Source organism: Delphinus delphis, chromosome 14 (genome assembly GCF_949987515.2).
Source record: "Delphinus delphis chromosome 14, mDelDel1.2, whole genome shotgun sequence".
Classification (NCBI taxonomy): Eukaryota; Metazoa; Chordata; class Mammalia; order Artiodactyla; family Delphinidae; genus Delphinus; species Delphinus delphis.
This window is the reverse complement of record NC_082696.1, coordinates 47,476,695-47,501,924: the sequence shown is the minus strand read 5'-3', so window position 1 is coordinate 47,501,924 and position 25,230 is coordinate 47,476,695. Positions and strand designations below refer to the sequence as shown.

General features: G+C 47.1%; 1 protein-coding gene across 7 annotated transcripts in view; it reads right to left on the bottom strand.

Moving 5' to 3' along the window:
* The window catches only part of FYN (FYN proto-oncogene, Src family tyrosine kinase), a 208,261-nt gene that overhangs the window by 9,327 nt on the left and 173,704 nt on the right, over window positions 1-25,230 (bottom strand). For all 7 annotated transcript variants that reach the window (XM_060030071.1, XM_060030067.1, XM_060030065.1 and 4 more), the window contains 4 exons: window positions 24,112-24,291; window positions 22,055-22,131; window positions 21,809-21,962; window positions 2,951-3,082 (listed from right to left, as the gene is read on the bottom strand). In XM_060030071.1, coding sequence (XP_059886054.1) covers window positions 2,951-3,082; window positions 21,809-21,962; window positions 22,055-22,131; window positions 24,112-24,291 — 543 coding nt within the window. The remainder of the gene's footprint in view (window positions 1-2,950; window positions 3,083-21,808; window positions 21,963-22,054; window positions 22,132-24,111; window positions 24,292-25,230) is intronic.

The window sequence follows — 25,230 nt, the reverse complement described above, 5'->3', positions numbered from 1 at the left end:
AAGCAGCCCCTTGGCACATACTGCCCACGCGGTCGCACCAACAGACGGCGAGGACGCGGACAGGAAGGGCCTTCCTTCCATGGCGACAATGGGTGAAGCTGAATGACTGTTCCTTAGCAGTTGTTCTTCTTCATTAAGGTAATCATCCTATAATTGGAATCCCTCTCTGTAAAAGGGATCCCTCAAGAAGAGCGTACTGTGAGATTCAGAAGTCCAATTAAATGTGATTACAGCTGTGTTAAAGAACAAAAACAAGCAGCGTCCACGGCGAGGGGCAGGTCAGGGCACAACTTTCCGTGGCTCCCATCACGCCCTCGCTGCCACGGCCCCCTGGCCACCACTGCAGACCGGCCAGGCCCCTCACAGTGGGCTCTGGCCAGGCTTTCCAGCTGCTGGTCCGGGTACCCCTGCCTCACGGCCTTCTCCGCAGACTAAGCCTGAGGCTCCTTGAGCGGGCGCCCTTCCGCATGCCCGTCCTTGTCTGGGACCCTCTTCCTCAACTTGAGGGGGAAACCCCACGTGCCTTCTTCGTGAAGCTTCCCAGTCGTGGCCCCTTCTCTCTGCCGCCCTCGCAGAATCAGGGTGGCTACCAAAGCCCCTGGCGCGTCAGCAGTTGCTCAGAGTATGTAACTCCGCGCAGTAAAGCGGACTTGGTTCCCCTGTCAAACTCCTTCGCCATCCTCACGGGATTCTGAGTGAAAGGCCCTTCTCAGGACCTGCTGTATGCAGATACCTGAATCAGGGGCCCCTCCCCCATTATCAGAATTAAGATTGGGGGCCCACGGTGGGTGAGTTCAAGTACTCCATCCCTCGAAGATGATTTCCTCTAATGACAGAGAAGTAAGAAAAAAGGCTGATTTCTTCCTGGATCTGATGCACACTTTATCCATCTGACTTGCAAGCTCTATGAGTGCAGGGACTGGATTCATTCCTTTGCTCACTGTTCTAGCTCCAGCCACTAAAACAGCGTCTTGCTTGAGGACCGTTCTCATCAACGCTTGCTGAGAGTGTGAATGCCTTGTTTATATTTATTTCCCAGGTCGAGCAAAATGCCAGGCGCGGTCACACCTACTGACGCTACACCGAATGAATGGAAATCCCAGCCTAAGTTGTAAAGTGAGGCCGCTTTCTTTATGCCCAAACCAAACGTGACAAAAGACTCTCCCTCAGAAACACACACCTGCCTTCCTTCTCCGAGGCTGCCGCCCCCCTCTCCCCTTTGTCTTGGTTTCTGCGTGTGACCCTGAGAAACAAAAAGCAGCTTTGCCTTCCTGGAAGGAAAGGCTTCACAGAAACGCAGAACGTTAACCTTCCCCCACAGCCGCATTTAACACCTCGGGTGGCTGGAAACTTGGGGGACTCAGGAAGAGATTCATTCAAAATTCAGACAATAAAAAAAGAGGTGCCTTCACATCTTCAAAATCCCGAGACCTGCACATTCTCCCCCTTGAGGAGCAATTCAACAATGCCCGTGCTGTGCTCCAGGCCCCTCCGGGGCGGCCCTTTCTGCCCTGCTAGCTGGCTATTCCCAGAGCAGCTGCCCACTTGGTGCGTGCCGGGGGCAGCAGTCGCCACAGCATCAATAAAACTGCCTTCCGCCCGCATCTCTAACCGCCCAGTGCTGGTGCTTCAGAGACAGGGAATTTGTCAATTTTGCCTCTGTGCCAACCTGGCTCTCCTAGGAGTCCTGAGGCTACGACCAACCCAGAAAGAGATCTTCTTTACTTCTCTGCATTCTCCCAAGATGACCAGAAACAATCATAAAAAGGGAACAAAGGGATTACAAATTAATCGGCCCTCGCCGGCTCCTCTGACTGCAAAGATACGATTACAAACCCAGGATTTGCAAGAGCCCTCAATTCCTCATTAATCTCCACTATCGTTTCTGTCGCTGCTTTTTTATTTTTAAAAGCTCCTTTCTTAGGCAGGGAATGATGGGGAGCTAGGTTCTTTCTGCACTCAACAGTAACTGAAAAATATGTCCTTAACATTTCAGAAAGCAGATCGTCCCTGCGCTATAACCACTAAAGCGTGGAGGTAAAATGGCACGATTATCCTTTATGTCACCATCTGTCTAAATTAATGAATTCAAGCGAGAATAACCTAAAACCCGTGGTTTCTTTGGAGAGCATGACTCTGATAATCCAGAAAAATTCCGGGGCTTAAGAATCTCCAATGTCTTTACACTATACTTGCTTTTGTAGAGCATATTTTAACTGTTCAGAAACGTGCAGTGAGGGAGTTCCCCGGTGGCCTAATGGTTAGGATTCTGGGCTTTCAGTACAGTGGCCCGAGTTCAATTCCTGGTCTGGGAATTGAGATCCTGCAAGGCGCACGGCATGGCCAACCCCACCCCCACCCCCCGCCAAAAAAAACCCAACCAAACAAAAAACCCCACAAAAAACAAAACCAAGAAACGTGCAGTGAGTGGCTTCTAAATTGCGTTTCCCATGTGCCTCTGTTGTCTCTGGCCATCTGGAGCGGGGCCTGACATCTTCCTGCCAGGTTCACTCCATGGGTCAGTGCTACAGAGTAATCAGAAAGCAGTGAGGGCTTTTCTCCTCTTTCCCAGAAGTGTCTGCAAACTCCATTTGGGCAGAGGTTCTGCCAGTGACACTTCTGCCCTGGGAGCCAGGGACCCACACTCTTACTGAGAGGGGAGAGAACCCATGAACTGGGGCGGGCTGAAGCATTCACCAGCTACTAGTTGCATTAATCCTGGCACGCGATTCACGGTGGCTGCTTGTCTACCTACCACGGGGGCTCCCACTTCTGCTTTTCTCTGGCTAAGTACCTGTCCATGTGCTTCAAACTCATGCTTGGCAGAAAGCTGAGGATGGGGTTTAGAAGGCAAACAGGGTGAAGGTTCCCCAAATGGTGCTGGGAGATTCCCCAAATGGTGCTGGGAGAGCAACCACCCAGGCGCATTTCTGCTGTGCCCTGCCCTTACCTGGGTACGGAACTCTTCCTTTGGTGACCAGCTCTGTAAGTAAGATTCCAAAAGACCACACGTCAGACTTGATTGTGAACCTCCCGTACAGGGCTGCTTCGGGGGCTGTCCACTTAATGGGGAACTTTGCACCTGCAGGAAGAACACCCGGTTACTTGTCAGGCAGAGAGCATGGCGCTGGGCATGGGGCTGGGAAGGAAGAGCAAGTGGAAGTGCTTTCCTGGGATCAGGTTCCGAGAGGAGGATGGGAAGGAGGGGAGACAGGACACAGACTAGGACTGAGCAGCTGTGGGGTCTGCTTCTGGCTCTGCGACCTTAAGCAAGTCCCATCAAAGGGCTGGGCTTCAAGGCCGCTTGAAGTTCTGGGCTTTAGAATTTGAATCTACAAACCTATTGTAAGGCATAGGTTTGGTCTGGAGGTAGGGCTAACTTGTGATTTAGGAAACTATATATTTTTTCTTTTGCTTTCAGATAAAGTTATATTTTAATAAATACACATAGAATTAAATCACACTGCTACTCTCAAGAATCCTTTAGTATGTAAGACCATAGTCTGCTCTTAGTGAGGCACGTAAAAACCAGATCAAGCCACCACGCTTCTCCCAGGGTGGAGACAATTTGCTGCCGCCCAGGTGTCATGCTGAGATGGGCTGTATTTCCCCAACGCCTCCTACACCTACAGCAGAGAAATGACTTTGCCTCTGTCTACTTCCCCTGTACACTCTCTTTCTTCCTTCCACCCTTTCCCCTGATCGTGGCCACCTTTAATTCTGGGATAGCTTTTTCTTCTGCACTGTATGATCCCTTGCTTACCTCCCTACCTTTCTCCCACCAGCCAGACAGGGTACTATCTAATGTTTGTTTTTAAACAGTGGTTTTATCTCAATGACTGTCTTATGAGTCTGATTTCTCAAGACCAAGAAGCAAATGTTGTGCCAAAGTGAGTAGAATCTTTTCTTTCAAATGTCTCCGATTAAAAGAATCCTTTCTCTAATCAAAAAGGAAGGGTGGGGTCCACCCTGCTTCTTCTGAAGCGAGATGTATACACGGGGAATTAAAATTGATTCAGCAGCCTGCACTCTCACACGTTAGGCTCAACAATGATAAAGCAGTTTCAGATATTTCACTGAACAAACTAAACAGGCAATTTTTATTAGTGATGTAAACAAAATTATATGTTTAAAGCATGTTAGTTTTACTTAGGAACTCCTAAAAAAAAACATACAAAGGCTGACAAAATGAGAAATTTTCACAGTCTCTTCTATGAAAAGCCATTATGTGTAAAACTGGCAAATGATTAAAATCTTTGAATTAGCAGTGTTTTAATAACCAGAGGTTAGGATAAATTACAGCAATTAGATTTTTGTTTTAAATACAGTACATGATAACATCTTCAGCAAATCTACCCTGGCATTTTCTGGCAATATAATTTTCCTCTCCATCTCTTCTATGCCCGTGAAATGAAATTAAAAAAAAAATCCTACTATTTTATTCCATTGCATCTCACATTAACACTGGAACAGAGAAGTTATTCTATAGTTTTTCTTCCTTTTATGCATCGAGTTATTTTTAATTAGCTATGTTTCTCAAGCATAATTACTTATATCTTTGCTTAAGTGTTGCAAGGTCTGGTATTCTCTGAACAGTCATTTTGTTTTTAAAGTTTCTTTCAAAGCATTCTTCTCACACTTCCTATCCTCCAGCATTCTGTTCACGCAGCTTTGGACTCTGAGCCTCTGGGATTAATGTGATAGATTTTCTTCAGTGTCGAGAGCCAACTTTGCCCTGGACCAAACCTCAGCTGGAATTCTCTTATTTCAGAGAATTAAAGGTATATTAAATTCATTCCTATTTAAACCATCTCTCGAGCCAAATGGCTTGGAAATCTATGTCTGTCTCCGAAGCAAATAGAACATTTTTCTCCACTGTGCAGACACAAATCCTGCAAATAAAATGACAAGCAAAAAAAGCCTTTCTTCCCTTCTTGGAATCACTCCACGTTGCTCAAGATGTGAGTGTTGCTGAAAGTAAACTATTTAAAATTGGGATAAAGTCATTTTGGATTTTCTGAGAGAAGATTTCATAATTTCAGATTAAAAAAAGCAATTATCAATATATCAGTCAGTTGTGCTAGTCTGCTTTCTTATTTTCTCACTGTATCATCTACAACAAGAACTATAATATATAAACCTTCAAAATATAAGTTGAAACAAAGGCTGTAATGGATCTCTGATAGGAAATCATTTGTAGATATGTGCTTTGACTTGCGAGCAGGAGCGTACGTACATAAATTTATTTTGCACTAGTTTTCTTTCTAAGATGAGCAATGTATTTATACCTAATACATTTTGGAGGGGAAAAAATGAAGAATGTCTTTGTCTGATTTCTCCTCCTTTGTTTTGGGCCCAAAATAGCAGCCACTGTTGACAAAAGAAGGTTCTCTAAAGATAACTCACAGTTTCAAGGAAGACAAAATGTTCAATTAAAGCACTGATAAGCTATTAGTGATTAAGTGAGGTTTCAACTGAGAACAACTAATCAGTGCTCACTCTTCTACTCATCTCATTACCTCAATTTCCCCTCATTTTCGTTTCCCCCCTCCTGAGGGTACAGATGCAACTCCACATCAGGGAGAGTTCACCTGGGGCTTGGGCAGGGGTCTCTGCAAATGGCCATGCGGTTGCACACTGCAAATCCCGGTCTCTGAGAACAGCATCCCTAAGGTTGCCAAGGATACCACCCTGCTGGGGGCTGGATGGGCTCTCTCCTCGGGTAAAGTTAAGGAAACCTCAGAAGCCTGGAAGGAAGGATCTCCTAGGTGTAAACATTGCCTTTTCCTTCAAAATAAAGTTCTCCTCCCTCAGATTTTTTCATAGATATCACAGCAGGCATAAAGCCAGGATCAAAGTTGTCTTCTGATTGGTATGGATTTGTAGAAAAAAGGGGACAACGTCAGGACACCTACACCACAATGAACTTGGTGTGTCATGTAACTAGCTGATTTGCTCTTCCTGAAATTCTCTTGTTTGGGAACAGGATTAGATGCCAAAACAAGTTCCTCTCCTCTGTACTTCACTGGAGGAAATAACAGCAGCCGATGCAGGTATGATGGTCTGTGCCACTGATACCACAGGCTATGAAGGACCTGGAGACTCTTAGTGTGCTCGTTCAATGTTTAGGTGAACTAAACAATACGGAAATTATCATCACTCTAGTTTTTATTTCTTACTGAATTAGACAGTTTAGGATTCTGTTAAGCCAACAGACAAAGGCCACACATAATCTATGTGTGTTTACGTATGGACTTGAAAGCATCTTTTCCACCGATGTTTTCCAGGCAGTGTCTGCAGATTTTACCAACTTCCCAAGGTTAACTCATTGCTGAAAGCCTGACTTGGTGCTGTCATTGGGGCCCAGGTCCTGGAACCCCTCTACAGGTACTTTGGTCATTTACCTCCCAGAATAGCAAGAGGACCAGCTAGCCTCAGGCTAAATCATTTTCTGTGTCGAGTAAACATAGCAGTGTTTTAAATAATCATTTCTTATAGATACCTCACGCCTGTTTCTCTAAAGTCTCCGGAGATGTGAAACGAGTGGGCATCAGCATTGTGACCAACAGGGAGATGCTACTCCCGTGGCTTCAACGACTGTCCTGACTCCAGTGATGCCTGCATTTGTACCATCTGATAGGACCTCCCCTCCTGAGTTCCTGACCCGTAAAACCAATTCCCTCCTCAGAGCCTCCACTGGGACCTCACAGGGCCTCTTGAACACAATATCCACAATGTATCCTCCCCACGATTCTGCTGCTTTTTCAGTGTGTGCTGCCTTGGAAGCTGCCTAAGTGAGGACACCAGAATGCTGAGAATCTTCCTTCTGGATGCCATGTCTACTGGTTCTCCACTGTGCGCTCACGTAAGCAGCACGGAGCCTACCTAGACGAGCTCGACAGATCTTCATGGAGTCATCTTTGGCCTCTGCTGCTTCAGCGTCATCCACATTGAGTCTACTTCGCACCCTTGAAGGTGTCTGTCCCTCTTCATCCTCACTACCTGCACTCCAGTCCTCACTTGCTCCCTGCCACCTGCCTCCTTCCTGCACTGCCTTCCACTTGGGCCCACATGCACACTCTGGTCCCTCCTTCCTACTCCCCAGCCTCCTCCTGTTATCCGGAGCCTCACCTCCTCTGTTGCCTCACTGGCCCCATGACCTCCTCTGACCGTCCTTCCTGCTGCAGGGCCTCCAGGCAGGCTGTTGGCTTTGCCGCAAGTCCCACCCTACTCCTGCCCCATGGTTGACTCCTGCTCTCCTTTGTTCCTGGCCTAAGTGCTTTTGGCACAGGAACCCTGGCCCGGGCACTAAGACTGGGGCAGTTTCCCTAGCTCTGCACTGCCAGAGTGTCTGGTTCTTTGCGGCTGTTACCATTTAAGTGCAGTAAGCGTGTGAGCTGTCAGAAGTGCGTTTTTCTCCACAGATACTGTCCTCAGGGGCCGGCGCGTGTCTTTCTGGATGGCCACCATGTCTCCAGTATTGAGCCCAGTGCCCCATGCACAAAAGGCACTAGGTAAGGGGGTGCTGAATGAATGAGTGACTGGACGCTGGTAGGCCACCGGACCTTCCCTTCCGGCTGAACAACCTCGGTTCCTTATGGGGCTTTATTATCAGTTCCCTGCTCTCCGGCGAGTCCTCGCCTTGTCCTCAGTGACCAGCGTCGCTGTCTCTAACCATCTGGACGCGCTTTTACGTGTTTGACAACTGTCAACTACAGTAGAAAAGCATCTGTCACACACTAATGAAACTTAAAAACACCTGGAAAAACCCTGATTTTAGTGCCAGATGAAGGGTGTTCAGAACCCCTTTGGGTCTGAGTGAACCTGTCTGAGGTGGTGGGAATCCTGGACTTGGCTCTCTGAGGGGCCTGGGGCTGAAGCTGGGGGGTAAGAGCCGCAGAAAGACAAGGTGGCCAGAGGCCTTGGAGCATTCACAGCCAAACGAAGTGGAAAATCCTTTTTTTTTTTAACAGACTGGGATGGAAGCAGGTGACTGGATAGCAATCATTCCACCTCACTGGTCTTCTTTAGAGTAAGGTTAACAACCGTCCATGTTTTAAGTAAGAGAAAGGAGAGAGCTGTGGATCTATTCAGTTATCAAAGTTTGTCCACAAGACAACAAAAGATCCCACCCCTGCTGGACTGGTTTTGTTCTCTCTCTTCCTACCATAAGTATTTCTGGAGTTTCCTATGTGCCTGGCGTGGTCCTTAGTGCTGGGGCTACCAGAGTGAATGCAACCTCCTGCTCTCAGGGGGCCTGCAGGCTAGCTTGGGAAGGAGATAAAATAAACGAATGGCCATTATATATGTCAGACAGCGACAAGTGCTATAAAGAAGAATAAGATGGGCTACAAGCACAGATTTTGTGGGTTCTTCAAGTCACACTAAGGACTCCGGATCCCACCTGGGTGTGCCGGGGAGCCACTGGGGCCTGTGAGCATCCTCTACCTCACCCTCTCCTTGTCTTTAAAACATGGAAATAACGCGTTATTACCTAGAGAATGATCTGTGATGAGCCAGAACGTGAAAAGCATTTTGACTTTTCAAAACTCTTGAAAAGCATCATGACATTTCAAGGCCTGTGGGTGTCTATTAGCAATTAGGTAGATCAGCGGTCCCCAACATTTTTGGCACCAGGGACCAGTTTCGTGGAAGACAATTTTTCCACGGACTGGGGTGGGGGAGGGGGGATAGATCAGGCAGCAACGCCAGCGATGGGGGAGCAGCAGATGAAGCTTCGCTCGCTTGCCCGCTGCTCACCTCCTGCTGTGCGGTCCGGTTCCTAACAGGCCGCAGACTGATACCGGTCTGGGGGTTGGGGGCCCCTGGGGTAGATGATGTGCCTATTGTCACTTCTGTCATCATGTTTATTTAACTTGTGGCTCTAGGCACATTTGTGCTATTTAGCACACTTTTCACATTTGGGTAGTACAAATCATCTCAGAAACAAAGGAGTGAAACTTAGCATACTCCAACACTTTGTAAAGCTCAAACATTTCTACGAGAAATGAATGATCTTTTCTGAGTTTATTCTTCCCTGATGCTTTTCCTTTCTTTCTAGGCATTTCTCTTGTCTCTGCTGTAGGCTTTTCCTCAGTCTCCCTCTCACTAATTCCAAGTGTGTTAGAGGCCTAAGTGCTGTAGACCCTTCTCTCTGCTGATTCCCTGGGGGAACGTGACCGCTCTCATGACTAACCCTGCCCGGCATCTCTGTGTGAACTGGGCGGGAAACACTGGACAGACTGTCTTTCATCTGAAGTCTTGGTTCTCAATTTGCAACGTCTAAGGGACAAAGCCTCTAGGATGTCCTGCCTTTATCTCAAAGGTGGCAACTACAAATCTAAATTTATTTTTCATTAAATCATTTTACTATGAATAAGACAGTTTGTTATAAAAGAAATTCTTGTAGGTGGAAAATTTTACTACATGACTGACAAAGTTGATTCTCACTTTAATATTCTAGGATGCAAATGGAGTTCCTTTCTACTATCCCTTTTCTGGGGGTCAGATTCCTACTCTGCCAGGCTTCAAGGTGAAAAACCTGAAAGCTGGTTGGGACTTCTCCCTCTCCTTAAACCCAATATCCAATCCATCAACAAGGCCTCTTGTTTCCCTCTTTGACGAGTCTCTCAAACTTTCCCTTTCCTGTTTAAGTTCTCTGCCAAAACCTGATTTGGGACCTCATCCCTCTGGTCCTCCAGCCATGGTGCCCTGCCTTCAGCTCATTGTCTTTCCAATTAATCCTTTCAAACCTCAGCTTCCTAACATCCACGCCTGCCTCCCCGGCAACCATACAGTGCGTTCCCTACTGCATTAAACCAAAATCCCCCACCCAGTTTTCTAGGACCCACATATCTATTCAACTTTGGTTCTTGCTGCCCCAAACACACAGTTACTCTAGCCTAGTTTGCTTTCCCGTAACCTGTATCCTGCACTCCGCATAACCGTGAACTTGCCTCTTCTACATTAACATACCCTAAATGTCATCTCTCCCTCCGCCTGCTTAGCTAAAGCCTGCTCAGCTCAAGTCCCACCTCCCTCATCAAGTCACCTGTGACTACTCCAGCCTTCATCGTTCTCACCAGTGCTCTTGGGAATCAGTGCTATAAACAACAGTTTAATGCTTGACAATAGTAGCTCCCACAATAGCTAAACATATATTGAGTGCTTGCTAAGTGTCAGGCGTCATGCTAAGTGCTTTACACATACGAGGCAGATACCAATAACGGTCCTGTTCTACAGATGAGAAAACTGAACAGAGGTAAAACGATATGCCAGAGGATGCATGTAAATGGTGGAACTGGGATTGGAGCCAAGGGAGTCTGGCTCCAGACCCCAAACACTCAACCACTACTGCCACGTCCGTGTTTCCGACACGTCTCTCTACTAGTTACTGCGTCTTTCCTTAAATAGAATGTAAATCCCTTGAGTTGGAGACCATGTTTTATACTGATCTTCTCCACAGTACCTTGCCTAAGGCTGGTTAAACAGCAACTGCTCAATAAATGTTTTAATTGGCTAAAGGGTCAACCTAGCAATTTATTCAACACTGATGGCCACAGAGATTTTCTTCCTTTACACAAATTTAATCAAACAGAACAAAGAAGAGAGTGACACAATGCAGCTGTGGAACAAACAATTATTTTCACCCTTACAGTTACGGGAAGAAAATCCTTCTGACCACACTCCAGGACAGTCTAACTGAAGGCTTGGTTTTTAAGTGAAAACAGGGTGACCAGCTAAATTCATTAGGTCGGCACGGCTCATCCCAACCCCCAGGTCCCAATCAAGTTAATGAAGGTCCTTTATCCCCAGGGGCCAGGCAATCTGCTTTCTTCTGCCTTAAACAGAAACAGTTCGCACTTGATTCAGTTACTTACAGTACTTTATGCATCTTGGTGCATTAAGGCGATGGCAGCAGCATTTCAAAGGCTCAAACGAAGGCTGCAGAGCCTTTCACTCTCAGGTCCGCCTCCTGGACTAAGCGTGTGGAAGTCAGCCAGGAAACGGGGAGCGAATATTCTTTGTGACAATGCAAAGACGTCAAATTGTGGGCTGGGCTGGTGTGGCCATTTGTGGGAGGCCAGGGCAGTCATCTAGGAGAGGGGCTCCAGCGGCAGGCAGACCTGGGTACGCACACTGGCTTTGTTGGGTGACCATTTAAAAGCCCCCTCAGTCTCAGTCTCCTTGTCTGTAAACTGGGGATGATGATAACCTCATGAGGTTGTGATGAGAATTATAAATAATTTAAAGGGCTCGGCACAGTACCTGGCGCCTCATTATACCTAAATAAATGCCACCTATTATTTTATTTGGATCTTAATGCAAAGGCATTGAGTTGCATCAGGCCAGCCAAAGCTCTCCAAACTTCACGGGAGGGAAGGAGGATGAGGAAAACCCAATGCACTCAGCAACCAATCACTGAGAACTTACTCAGCGTCCAGTGAGTCCCCAGCACAGTGGGAGTCACCTCCTGCCCTAGGACATTCCAGGCAGCTGTGGGACAGAGCTCACAGGCAAACCCAACAGAAAGCTTAAATTGTGGTGCTGGCTTTAGGAACAAGAGGACTCAGGAGAGAGGGGAAAGAGGAAGTACCCAGGAACTGGGGGCTTGGGTAGAGGCGGCCACATGAGAACGCTGCAATGTGACCCTCGGTTCTTCCTGGGGCTCCAGGAAGGGGCCAGGAGAGGCCTGGGGTGGGGGTGGGGGTGCGGGCGGTGGGTAGCTCACATCACTGGCTCTTCCTGGATTCCTGGACTGTCAAGCCTTTCTCTCTCTCTCTCTCTCTTTTTTTTTTTCCATGGTGACCAGGCCAATTCCACAGCCCTGAAAATATCCCCTATGGCTAAAACCTGGGCCAAGGTGGAGAAGGCAAAGCCAGCAGAGCGTAAAAGCAGCCAAATCCTCCCTACAGAGAACACAAGCGGTACCCTCACAGCATCTGCAAGCAGGAAAGGCACTAACATCAACAACAGACGCTGTTCTTCTGCACCACACATCCATCCAGAAGCCTCTTTAGTTATGAAGCCTCAAACTCTGCAAATTATTACATCCAGGATTAAATAATGTGAAGTACTTCAACTTTAAAGTTATCCTGGAGAATAAAAGAAACCATGAACTACGCCAATAACAGGAAGCTGATTATATTTGTGGGGGGGAAAGGAGGGGTGACAAGGCAGGACTAGGGCAGGATATCCTGTGAAGGAGGTAAAGCTGATCTGACCTGGAACTTTGCGGTTATTCAAACAAAAACAATGATTTCAAACCCAATAAAACTTGGCAAAGCAAAACTCAGAATTTTCACACTAGGCCAAAGGAATGACTTTGGAATTTCCCAAACATGTCTGGAGTAATACAACTGTGTGTTTTCCAGTTATTCCTGGTGACACACTCTGTTGCAATTTCTACTTTAGGTTCATAAGGTTTTAGCACCACGTTTTAAAAAAAAAATAAACGAAAAGTAAATGGTACAATGGACTGAGATGATATTCCATCTGAAATGCATAACGGCGAGTGGGCAGTCTAAGAAGGAAGGAGGTGGGGAGTAGGGAGGAGTGCTGTCCCCCCTGGGGATGTGGGTGGAGGAGGACCACGTTCGGCTAAGGAAGACAAGAACCCAGGACCAGAGGCAGGGCCTGAACACGCTGCAAACACGAGGGTTGACTAGCCAGGCATGGATCCCAAGTCTAGTGTGGCTGAATTCGTGGAAGGAATATTCAGGCTGAGAGGGATGGGCCAAGTCCCAAGGGGAGCCCCAAATCGAGGACCAGACAGGAAGGAGTAGATGGTCCATCAGCGGGTATTAAAAGCCTAATCAGGACAACTAGAGGACAGAGGGGAGCAAACCCAGCACCTGGGAGAATGGGGGATGAGGCTGGAGGCAAGGCACTGGTCCTGGAGTCTTGCAGTTGAGGAAGGACAGGCAGGCAGGTAAACTGTGGAGGGGCAGAAGTGCCTTACATGGAGGAGAACAGAAAGCAGGCTGTGACATTTCTTCTACAAACCTATGGGGGAGCCAGAAGGGGAGGGGAGGAGCTCGGGCTGCTTGCCTTTCCCCATTACCCTCCTCCCCAATGGTGACCAATGACAACACAGGATAACTCTCACTTGCAACACAAAAGTAAAGAATGAAATTAACTAGCATCTCCTGAAATCATGGGTGTTTGGTCCCTGTGCTCTCAGGAAGGAGATCTAAGACTCATCAGGAAGACTTTGCCTGGGACTTCCCTGGCGGTCCAGTGGTTAAGACTCTGTGCTTCCACTGCAGGGGGCACGGGTTCGATCCCTGGTTGGGGAACTAAGGTCCCGCATGCTGCGCAGTATGGCCAAAAGGAAAAAAGTAAAAAAAAAAAAGACTCTGTCTGAAGTACCAACTGTGTGTGGGGGGGGGGGGTGGTATTTGTGGAAGTTGCTATCTTGGGAGGAATTGAGGAAAGGAGGAGCCCTGCTTGCTGTTCTAAAACACCAAAGTGCTGAATAATTCCAATTATCCTTCATCAAAAGCAGAACAAAAACTCTGATTCATAGCGTGAGTACGATGGACACCACACTTGCAATCTTTTATCCAGAACAAAAGGTAAGAAAGCTGCGTGTAGGGCTCTGGAACCATCCATATGCTGCTGTTCAGGGTGGTGAGAATTCAGAGCGAAGTGAAAAACGGATGTCTGGGGTTTAGCTCAACACTGAAATCACCTCAAGAATCCAGTCACCCCCAGGAGGGGCACTGGGCCTGGGTCAGTCTGACATCATGTCACAAAGTCTGCTAGGCAGCAAGGAAAAGCACTGGGGTTGGAGATACTGCTTGGGAACAGCTGGTGGTCATACTGAGGGTCTGGCTGGGAGTCATGAAGGAATGGAAGGAAGAGACGATGTACAGAAGACAATAACCACTTTGGGTTGCTTTTCCACACCACTCCCCCGGCCCCCCCCGCCCGTGCCTCTCCCGTGGGGAGACCAGCCCCATGATGCTGTGCACTCTCCTTCCAAACATGGGACAGTTTTCACTCGCACTGTCTGTCCCTGATTATCAGGATGATACAAATGCAGGAGTTCCTTCTGCCAGCAAGGCAACACAAGGAAGCCAAGTGACATTTTTGATGTTTGCTGGCAGTATGTAGCTCCTATTTACACACTTTAAAATCACAGAGGGTGACCATCTGCTTCCTTCTTGATGATTACTAAGAAACATGGGTGCGCAGACCAAGGACTTGCTCTGACCGCTCAGAAACAACTGCCCAATTGCTTTGCTCAAGGCAGCACAAAGGAGAGAGAGACCCACACGGAATACAAAACGTGACCGCCCGGTTCAGAGAAAGGGGAAAGGTATTCAGACAAGCGGCTCTCAGTGACCAGGGCTTACAGCAGGCCCATCTGTCCCCCACCCCCCGGCCCCCAGGAGCAGAGTCAGGGGGCAGCCGGACTATGCGGATGGAGGGAATGAGTCCACCTCCTCCGTGCAAACAGTTTTAATTTGAAAAGAAAGAGCGGGGGAGGAAGGGGTGAATTTTCTTTTCCTTTTAGTCTTTGGCTTCCACACGTCCTTTCTCCGAGGATAACACGGTCTGCACCACCCACGTGCCTCTCCCTGGCAGTGTGACCCGCTCCCCCCTGCGCTTAACCTGGCCCCGGGGCTCCGCTGTGACCGCGCATGTAAACAAAGCATCCCTCTCGGAAAAGCCGGTGGAAGCCCGGGTGCGCGGTGGAATACAAATGAAGGCCCTCTCCGCCCATGACGGCGGTGCACCAAACTCGGGATCTGGGAGGCTTGATTGGAACCAGGCTCGGCTCAGGCATGCAGCCCTCAGCTCAGCAGGAAGGAGGGCTGGGACCTGGCCGAGGGCAGGACGTTCTGCGGGGGAGCCCCGGGCTCTCAGCAGACACCCCCGTGACGAGCACCCCTGACCGTGGCACGGGCGGCGGCGTGGTCAGTTCAAACAGAAGAGCTTCCTGCTCAGCGCTTAAAACAATGGCTGCACTGGAAAGGGGTCTGCTTTTCGTCAAAGGATGATTTGCTTCTCTAGCATGGGAAGAATTAGATTAAATTCAATAATTAAAAGGGTTTCTTCCCCTCCTCCCCTGACATTTGCTGTTCAGGTCACAGCACAGTGTGTGGGAACTGCAGTGCTGTTGTTGACAGAGAACAAGAAACGCATGTGCCGACGGGGGCAGAGGGAGGGCATCTCATGGCGAGATCAGCCTTGATCTGCCACCGGATTACAGGGGCCTCAGAAGAGGCTGATTAATAATTCTGCAGGAGCCCTTGAGCTGGAAAGCTGGCGTTCTGAGTCTGATAATCCCCAGTCACTGCGATACAAAGGAAGGACAGGAATTGAATTCACAGTTCTGAATTGTGAAATTCAAAATCTGAAAGAAACAGGGATCCACTTCTTCCTGACTGTGTTTCTCAACCTAGCTGCCTGCTTGTTTGTGTTAAATGGCTACTGTGCTTTTTGAATCCAAAATCTGATTATATTTAATTAGTACAGGCATCTGGGATTTCTAATACACAAAGAGTTATTAAAGTAACAAATCTTTCTAAAATATGTTCTCCATGAAAGAATGTGTTAATTTATGCAGTAACAATATTTTAACATGAAATAATTAACATGAAAACCGCAACAATTATGAATTCTTTGCAGTCAAATTTATACGTGAATTTTCCTCCAGATAATAATCTATTCAATTTAAACCCTCAATACTGGGAGCATTTGAACAGACATGTTTTTCTTTTATTTAATACACAAACCTTAACCTACAGCAAGTTTTATACAAAGTCCTAAATGCCCCTGTTTTTACATATATTCCAAAGATCCAAAGATTAAATCGCCTTGACATCTGCTTTCTCAACAATGATCCTGTCGTTAACTTAGACCTTAGAACAAACAAACAAAAAACCCCAAATACAGAGCAACTCTAAGTTCCTGTCTTTGTGATGATTCAAATCAGGAGAGGAAAGGGTTAAATAGGCAGGTCCTTCATGTGGGAGACCCTATGGAGGGGGTCAGGAAAGGCCAAGAGGGGTGTGTGTGTGGAGACAGAGAGACAGACGCAGAGACAGAGGAGGGAGAGAAGGAAGGAAGGAAGGAAGGAAGGAAGGAGGGAGAGAGGGAGCGCGCACGCAGTACTATCACTCCACTGGATCAACAGTAGTGATGTTACTATTGGTACCTCTACTAACTAAAATTATACAACTATCAGCTCAGCATCTGCTTTGTGCTAAGTGTTTTATGTATATTCTCAGGCAAGTATACAACAATTCTCTGATGAAGGTAACTATTATTATCCCTGTTTTCAGAGGAGGAAATAAAGGCTTAGAGAGGTTAAGTAACTCGTCCAAAGCCTCACAGCTAATTAGCAGTGATGGGTGTTTAGAGTTGACAAGATTAAAAACAACAGTGGCAAGAAGGCAGGGACAGTTCTCAACAGAGAAGGCAAATCTGCTGGAGAAGATGCTGAGTAGACCACCGGCTCCCAGCTGTGTGGTCAGAGGGGCCCTTGGGCATGTAGGTAATATGAAATGGTGACTGCCCAGATAAATAGAATTGGCTGTAAAATAATGAAATAATATATTTTTTCTCTTACAAGATTGATTTTTCTTTACTGATTACTGATAGCTCTTTCCTTAAAAATCTTTTTTAGGTAAGAAAATAAAGACCCCTTTCAAGGAAAATTTACATCAAACACAAAAACTTCAGGTTATAAGAATGGTTTTTATATTTCACAACCCTCCAACAACTTTCATAGAGAGCCCATTTAATTCTCACACTAATTATGTGAGGTTATTATTTTTATTACCTCCATTTTACAGATGCTAAAAAATGAGGCTGAAAAAGGTTAAGTGATTTGCCTGGGGACACACCAACCTTGTAAGTGGGAGCTAGTTCAGACTCGGGCTTCCTGACTGCCAACCACAGCTTCCTCATCAGGAGGCTGCCTTAGCAGCCTACAGGGAAGTACACCACCAGGAAACAACACAGTGACTGTGTATTCTATCTTTAAAGATACGGCCACAAAACCTGCTGGGTGGCATAGGCCTGTCCTAAGACCAACAATTCCACTGCAGGGAACATACCCAGGAGATAGGAGGACATGACCGCCACCACGGCAGCTAAACTCATAAGGACCCTCAGTTAGAAATACCAGTAGAATGGATACACGGATCTATCTGTACAATGGAATACTACTCAGAAATGAAAAGGAAAGAACTACTGTTACATGCAGCAACATGGATAAATCTCACTGACCTGATGAGAAAGAAACTAGACGCCAAAGAGTAATACTGTATGATTTGTTTATATGAAGTTCAGTTACAGGAAAAAGGAATCTCTGGTGATAGAGGTGAGACAGTGGCTACCACGTGGAGTGGTGACTGGTTGAAGGGGATGAGGAGGTCCTTAGGGGGCTGGCAGTGTCTGTGTCTTCATCTGTGGCTGGTTTCAGGGGCACATATGTATGTAAAAGTTCACTGAGTTGTACATTTCAGACTTATTCATTTTATTGTATGTATAGTATGGCTCAATAAAAAAAATAATCAATGTCCACGAAAGCAAGCCATTCTGATACATAAGCCAGGTCTATCTGAGCTTGTTATGTTTAAATCAACATTAGTCAGCACGGAGCCTCCTGAAAACTCATGAAGAAAGTGTCAAGAATTCTCCCATGGTCTGTGTGAGCTCTGGAGGAACTGATGGCTGGAGGGGCTGTGATCAGGCCTCAGGGGAGGGTGCAGGCGGCTTGGGGGTGAGAGGCCACGGTCAGCTGAAGGGTGGTGCCGTGGTGGGGAGGGCTGGGAGGTGAGGCCCCATGGCAGTGGCAGCAGGTGAAGGCACCCCGACTGACCTCTCTGGGCTTGGGCACCAAGCTGGGACATACTGCTCCAGCCACCTCAAGCTCTACAAATCCCAAGCCAAATTCACCCTCGTTCTTTGAAAATAAGACCTTCTTCCCAACCCACTCATTCCTGTTGTTGGCAACTTTATCCTCGTGATTACGCACATGTGACCACCAGGGAATTACCTTTGATCCCTCTCGCCCTTTCCAGAATGGTGTTTGAGCCTTTCCATGTGTCTACAGCCCATTTTCGCATCTGTTTATCCCCCAAGAACTTAGTCTTGTCCAGGATATGGCAACAAAAGTTCTTTTCGTTTACCAGTCGCTACGTGCTGGGCACTGCGCCAAACAATTTACATGTGCTGTTTCACTTAATCTTTGCAAAAATTAAAGCACAAAGCAGGAAGAGTATATTTGCACTTTACAGATAAGCAAGCTGAGGTGTGGAAACGTTAAGTAACTTGCCCAAGGCCCCAGAGCTGGTGGATGGTAGGGCTGGGTTTCAAATCTGGTTCTACCCCAGGCTTGCTGCCTGCCCCTGTGCAGTCTTTGGCTTCTTTCTATCAGCAGCTCCTAGCAAAGCCCTTTCACTTTGAAAGGCGCTCAAATAACTAATTTTGTCATTGCTCAGAGATCCTGATTGGACAGAACGTAACAAGAGTTTGTGACTAAAGAAGATCTAGCTGCTGTCACTGAGGGACATGCAGAGGTAGCAGAGAATGAACGATACCAAAGGACTTCTAGCGACCTCCGGAATGCTGTCGGCCGAGGACCACCCCCCTAGGTTTTGGGTCTGGTCTTGACCTTCTCCACGACACGGGGCTGCTGCTTACAGTCCAGTGGGGCAGGGAGGAGGAAAGGAACAGAGGAGGCGCAGTTTAACCCAGGTCCCAATTCCAGCTCTGCTGGTGCCCGGGGGAAATGCCAGCTCATCCACTCAGGGGGGCGACAGACATTTCCGTGTGCCTCACATGGGAACCTCACAACTGTGCTGAGAAACAATGGTCACCCACAGTCCTAAAATACCTGTGATTGGCACACGCTTCTGAACACTGCCCACACTTCCATAATCAAGATGCGGCCTGGCTGTGGCCTGTGGGGAACATAAAACCTGATGTGCAAATATCTTCAGGCACGTGGAGCAGCTGTCTGGAGGAACTGACTAATCCCCCGCAGAAACTTCAGCGTGAAGCACGCGTGCCATCTGCAGAGCACACCAGCAGCTACACATCAGGCCCTGCCTGCCTCGTAAAGTGGCCCGGGCAGGGCAGACCCTCGGGAGGCATTTTGTAAACAGCTGGGCTGTCTCAGAGCTGGCAAATGAAGGTCTTCCAACTCTCTCACACATGCACTTTAGAAGTGCCCCTTAAAAACCTTTTCCATAAAGGGGGAAAAGGAGCTTATGACTAACCTTCTCAATTTTTATTTTCTGTTCTTTTAATCACTGTCTTGATGAGAGACAGCATAGCTTAAGAGGGCAGATGCGATAGGGCCAGCCATACCTGGATTCAAATCCTGCCTCTGCCCTTTTACTAGCTGTGTGACTTTGTACACGTTACTTAACCCCTCTGAGCCTGTTTCTATCTTTCCCGCTCGGGCCTGGCACTGGGTAGGTATCCTGTAAACGCCCCTGCTTCTTCTTTTTCCTCCGTTGCAGCATTTCTTTTATTCTCCTTGAAAATCCCGGGGCCCCAGTCTTTCTTTTTTTCCCCCCCGGTTCAGTTCTCCAGTTCATTTACTTCTTCTTACTTATCTCCTTCCAGTGTTTGGCATGGATGGGAAGATACTTGTAAAAGGGAAGAGAGAAGAAAAAAGAATTTTAAGAGGGAAGGGTGGAGGATTCTATTTGGAAATTAAGGGTGTGAAGCTGACCCTCTGAAGGGCATCAGGACAGCATCTGGGAAGTGATGGTGGAGGTGAGGAAGCCACCAGAAAGGCAGTCAGGACAGCTCTCCAGGGAGGAAGGCAGGATGGCCAGGGCTGAGGGTGGCCCCGCGGGCCCTGCCTCACAGCAGCAGCACACTGTGAGGGCACAGCCTCGAGGGGCTCCTGACATGCCTGCCCCCGGACTCCAATCACCCAGGGCCACAGCCAGGGGCATCTCACCCCGTGAACTAAACACCCAGCCCTGTCAACAGCATCCCTGCCAGCATGCTCGGGCTCTGGCCCTGCAACCTTCTCAGTTATTGATGGTTCAAGGCTGTTAACAACACATTCTAGAGAGTCCAGAGCCCAGGAGAAGGGGAGAAACAAATCCTGAACTGCTCCCTCCAGCCCCAGAATTCCACTCACACACGGAACGATGCTGACACGACCCACTCCATTCCCACCCCTTCCTAAATCAAAGATTCATGTCTCGCAACCTTCACCTGCTCTCCTCTCCTTCCGGGTCCGTGAGCTGGGATCTCACAGGTTTGCCTCAGGGTAAACTCTCTCATTCAGGCCCAGGTCTCAGACCCAGGGGCACTTCAGACCCTCGTAGCTCATCTTGAGTCTCAAGATCACATCCACATTCCTCTTTGGACTGTGGAGCCAATCAAAGCTGCCTGTGAGCCTTTGATTAGTGATATGGTACACCATCTGGCCATGCGCTGGTGTGTGTATGTGTGTGTGTGTGTGTGTGTGCACGCGCGCTGCTTGTTGTGTGGGCATTTGGCTCCAGGACAAGAACTGCCACGTGCTGGGGAAATTCAAATAGCCGAGCTGTCTGACCGACCTGTAATTTAGCCTTTGGACAGCATCTGTGCGAGGCAAGGTCTTAGTTTAGCGTTTTTCCTCATCACTTGAGACTGCTGAGAAGGATAAAAGGAGGGAAGAATTGGCATGAAATGAAAGAATTAAAAAAGAAGGAAAGAAAGAAGAAGAATGACAGAGGTGGCCATGATAACCTCTAGTAGAAAGCACTGCCCTGTAATCCACTCCGGTCACTGCTCAGCCTTGCTCGGAATGACTAGGTTTTGGTTAAAAACAATAACAATGAAGGTGACCCCTTTCCTTCAGACACGAGCATTATCTTTTCCATGAGGAACCTACAATGACTGCAAACTGCACATTCAGTTCCACACATTTATCCTTTGACCACTACGTGAGGTTCCAGGAAGAAAGGAAATAACGCCGGGAATTCCCTCCCCGGTATCTACTGCTCTAGAAGCATCTGAAAAGCTGTCCCACTGGAGTGGCTGCTGGTTTGAGATGTATTTTATGTAGAGGTTAATTCCTATAAATCTTTGGAGGAGGCAGGATGGAGGGGATGATTAAAGGAGGTGGAGCTTCTCCAGGGACTGAGTTATTCTCTTCTGTCGGCCCTCTACATCCCCTTTCTACTCGTCTTCTCCCTGCTCTGGACCCATCAGGACTCATCAATGGGCTCCTTTGACCGCTGGCTCTAGTGGGGTTTGGCAGAAGATCTGGAGGAAGGCTGAAGAGTGAGCTCGGCCGCGCACCCCCCAGATCCGCCCCAGCTGCCCGTCTCCACCCGAGGGGGCCTCTCTGCACAGCTGCTCGTTCTTAGTTCTGGTGCTGTTACCAGCTCTGGGATGCCGCGTCATGCCCTGTCGGTTTTCCTAAACCCTGCCCGGGCCATTGTAAATAACTCCTTTGCTAAATTCTCCAATGAGCAGCGCCTTCTGTTTTTGGCTGAGACCTCGATGGAGTGATGAGCTACTACTCGACTGCTCTCTTGGCCTTCCGCAGCCCTCTCCTCCCAAGGCAAAGTGCCTCGAGCCTGGGTGCAGGGAGGAGGGCGGCACGAGCCAGGAAGACATCAGCAGACGCTCACGCACCAAAAAGCAACATCTCGTTCACGCACTGAACCCACAACAGTCTCCCACCTGCAGAGTTGTCAGATTCCCACCAGATCAAGAAGGAAGAACCTAGCCAAAGAATGACAGTCCAAATATTTTCCAGAGGAAGGAAGGGAAGGAGGGAGGAAGGGCTGAGTGGGATGTGACCAGGAGCCTTCCTCATTCAAGTGCCCACCTTGTCTTGCTGTGTACTCATTGTCTTCGATCAACCTGGCCAATCCGAAGTCGGCGATCTTGCAAATTAGTCCATTCCCCACGAGAATGTTTGCTGACCGCAGGTCTCTGTGGATATAATTCATGCGCTCGATATACGCCATTCCCGCAGCAACCTGTGGAAACCGAGGAACACACGTTACACGTGGCTCCATGTACTCCCACGTCAGTAAATCTAAGGCAGGAATCGAGGTACCACAGGGCCTACCTGTGCTGCCATGTCCACAAGGTTTGGTAACTTCAGAGCTCTTCCTTCTCCATCTTTTAAGAAATCGAGTAAACTTCCTATGAGCAAAACATAAAACCATTTCGATTTCCTTTGAAAGATAAAAATTCCTGACGAAGGGCTGTATTTGGTTTTCTTATTAGAAGTAACGAGGTAATTAAATGAAATAGTTGCTATCGATTAAAAAAAAAAGGTTTACACAAAAACACAGGGCAGAAGAAAATCTATGCATTGGAAGGCGGCAGTTTTACCTTTTAAAAATAAACTATTGGGCTTCCCTGGTGGCGCAGTGGTTGAGAGTCCGCCTGCCGATGCAGGGGACACGGGTTCGTGCCCCGGTCCGGGAAGATCCCACATGCCGCGGAGCGGCTGGGCCCGTGAGCCATGGCCGCTGAGCCTGCGCGTCCGGAGCCTGTGCTCCGCAACGGGAGAGGCCACAACAGTGAGAGGGACGCGCACCGCAAAAAAAAAAAAAAAACAGCAACAAAAAAACAACTATGGTGGGACTTCCCTGGTGGTCCAGTGGGTAAGACTCCGAGCTCCGCATGCCACAACTAAGAAGTCCTACAGATCCTGCATGCCACAACCAAAAACATGCCGCAACGAAGATCCCGCGTGCTGCAACTAAGACCTGGTGCAGCCAAAATAAATAAAAATTTTAAATAAATAAATAAAAACTTGATACATTTAAAGAAAAAACTATGGTGACTCCATTTCTAGGGACACCAGAAATGGGATTAAAACTAGAAAAAACAGGACTCAATTCCCTTTATGTCACAGGAAGAACATATTGAAAGGCTGCACCACTTCAATCTCATTCCCAATCAGCACCCCCAACAAGAGTGAAGTGGGGAAAAGAGCGCCCAGCCGAGTGGTTCCCAAAATGTGGTCCTGGACCAGCAAGAATGGCAACCCCAGGGGAACTAGTTAGAAATGCAAACTCTTGGGTCCCACCCCACATCTACCGAATCAGAAACTTGGGAGTTCTGGCCTAGAAACTTGTATTTTAAGAAGCCCGTTAGGTGACTCTGATACCAAGTAAAGTTTAGAATCACTGGCCCAGCTTATTGACAGATTTTAAATCAAGAAAAGAGTATCTGAGGAATACAGGGTGGGGCAGGTAGCTCCCCACATTAGATCATGGCCAATCAGGCCTTGAAAGATATCTGAAACAAAACGGCTGGAGCTTCGGAGCCACTGTGATGACACAGCCCAAGGAGCTCAGAATGAACACTGGGGCTGAAACAGTCACAGGCAGAGGCTGGAGGCTCATGTGATCATTGGTGACTTTTTTCATGCTTTAATTGAAAAGTTATTTACCAAATAACCCTGGGTACAAAGGACAAACAATCTGTCAGAGAATAATTCCAAATATATTTTAAAAGACAGTACGTGGAAAGGAAAAATTACACTGGTGTCCTCTGATGTACAACGAATTGCCTTTTAAGGCTGTTTCTTGTTTGGTTCATCTATTTTTCCAAAACAAAGCGATCTTTGGCCTTATCCCCAACAATATTGCTTTGATTAGAAAGAGAGAAAAAGAATGAGACTAAAATGTGCTCTTTAAAAGCATGTCTTTCTACATCTGATGTTTAAGAAGAGAGCTGAAAAAAAAAGATGTTGAAAAAAGGGAGACTAAATTTAACCCAGAGATCAGTGTCTGATATTAATTGTTCAGCCCTGCAAAAAATTTAATTTTTAACACAAGCTCTGGCATTCCAAATAACAGCAAACTATTATAGCTCTCTGTATCACCCCTGATACTAAAAATGAATTTCTTTAATTATGGAGAGAAGCTGGAACTCCTGACACATGCAGCATGCAAAAGGTACTGCGCTTCTCAAGAATCTGGGGGGCAAATTCAAGGTCATAGACTGTTCTTAAAATGTTTTCATTAGTGAGCACACAATTTGTGCGTCTTGATAAGAATGCTTGATTCATGGAGAAGGGAGGAAAAAAGCAAGCAGGCAGCTCCATTTCCCTCCCCAAAACAAGGCTGCAGGTTCCCGTGAGGGGGAGCCCGAGAGGCCTGGCCTGACCTTTATTCATATACTCGGTGACAATGTAGATGGGCTCCTCAGACACCACCGCATAGAGCTGAACCAGTTTGTCATGCTTCAACTTCTTCATGATCTGTGCCTCTTCAAGAAACGATTCAGGGGACATTGTGCCGGGTTTAAGAGTCTTTATGGCTACTTTTGTGTTTCCATTCCAGGTACCTGCAGACACCCCACAATATCAAGTCAAACCAAAGATCCTCTTTTGATGGAAAAAAAAGTTGTTTAGTGAGTAGCTATTTGCATAAAGTTGGATTTTAACTTAAAAAAAACTTAGCATATTTTTTTTGTTGAACAAAGACAATCAAATGTAAGGACTCAGTCAAGTATTTTCAATAGGAAAAATGTGTTTAGCTATGGCTATATCATGGTTTATAATTCTTTAAAATTTTTTTGTGATTTTGATATGTATCACTTTCCTTTTCTGGCTCAGTCATGTGATTACAAATTTGTATCAAAAGCTCTGGATGGCTACATCTTTTTTTTTTCCTTCCAGTTTTACTGAGATATAATTGACATATAGCACTGTATAGGTTTAAGGTGTAAAGCGTAATGATTTGATTTACGTACACCAAGGAGTGATTATCACAATTAAGTTTAGTGAAATCCGTCATCTCAAATAGATACAAAATTAACGAAATAGAAACAATTTATTTCTTGAGAACTGAGGATTTATTCTCTAAACAATTTTCATATATAACATACAGCAGCGTTAATTACATTTATCATGTTGTACATTAGATCCCTAGTACTTTCTGGACACTTCTTCATAAGGATGAAAGTCTACGGGTTAGAACAGGACTGGCCATCCAAGAGCCACGCCTTAGGCAGTACAGTGAGCATGGAAGAAATGAGATTAAGTTCTGTTTTCTGGGGTGTGCCATTTAAAAATACATGGCAACACAGAGGACGTGTGGAGATTTTTACCTCTAGACTTCAGGTTGTCAGCAATGGATGAGCGGCTTGACTGAGCCCTTGAAAAGTTGAGCTAAGTGTGCTGATAAGCATTGGCAAGAAGCTCTCGGTCCACTTGCCAACACTTCAACCAGTAAAGGAAAATTCCTCAAGCCTACTGATGGTCAGCCACAAGAACAGTGCCTT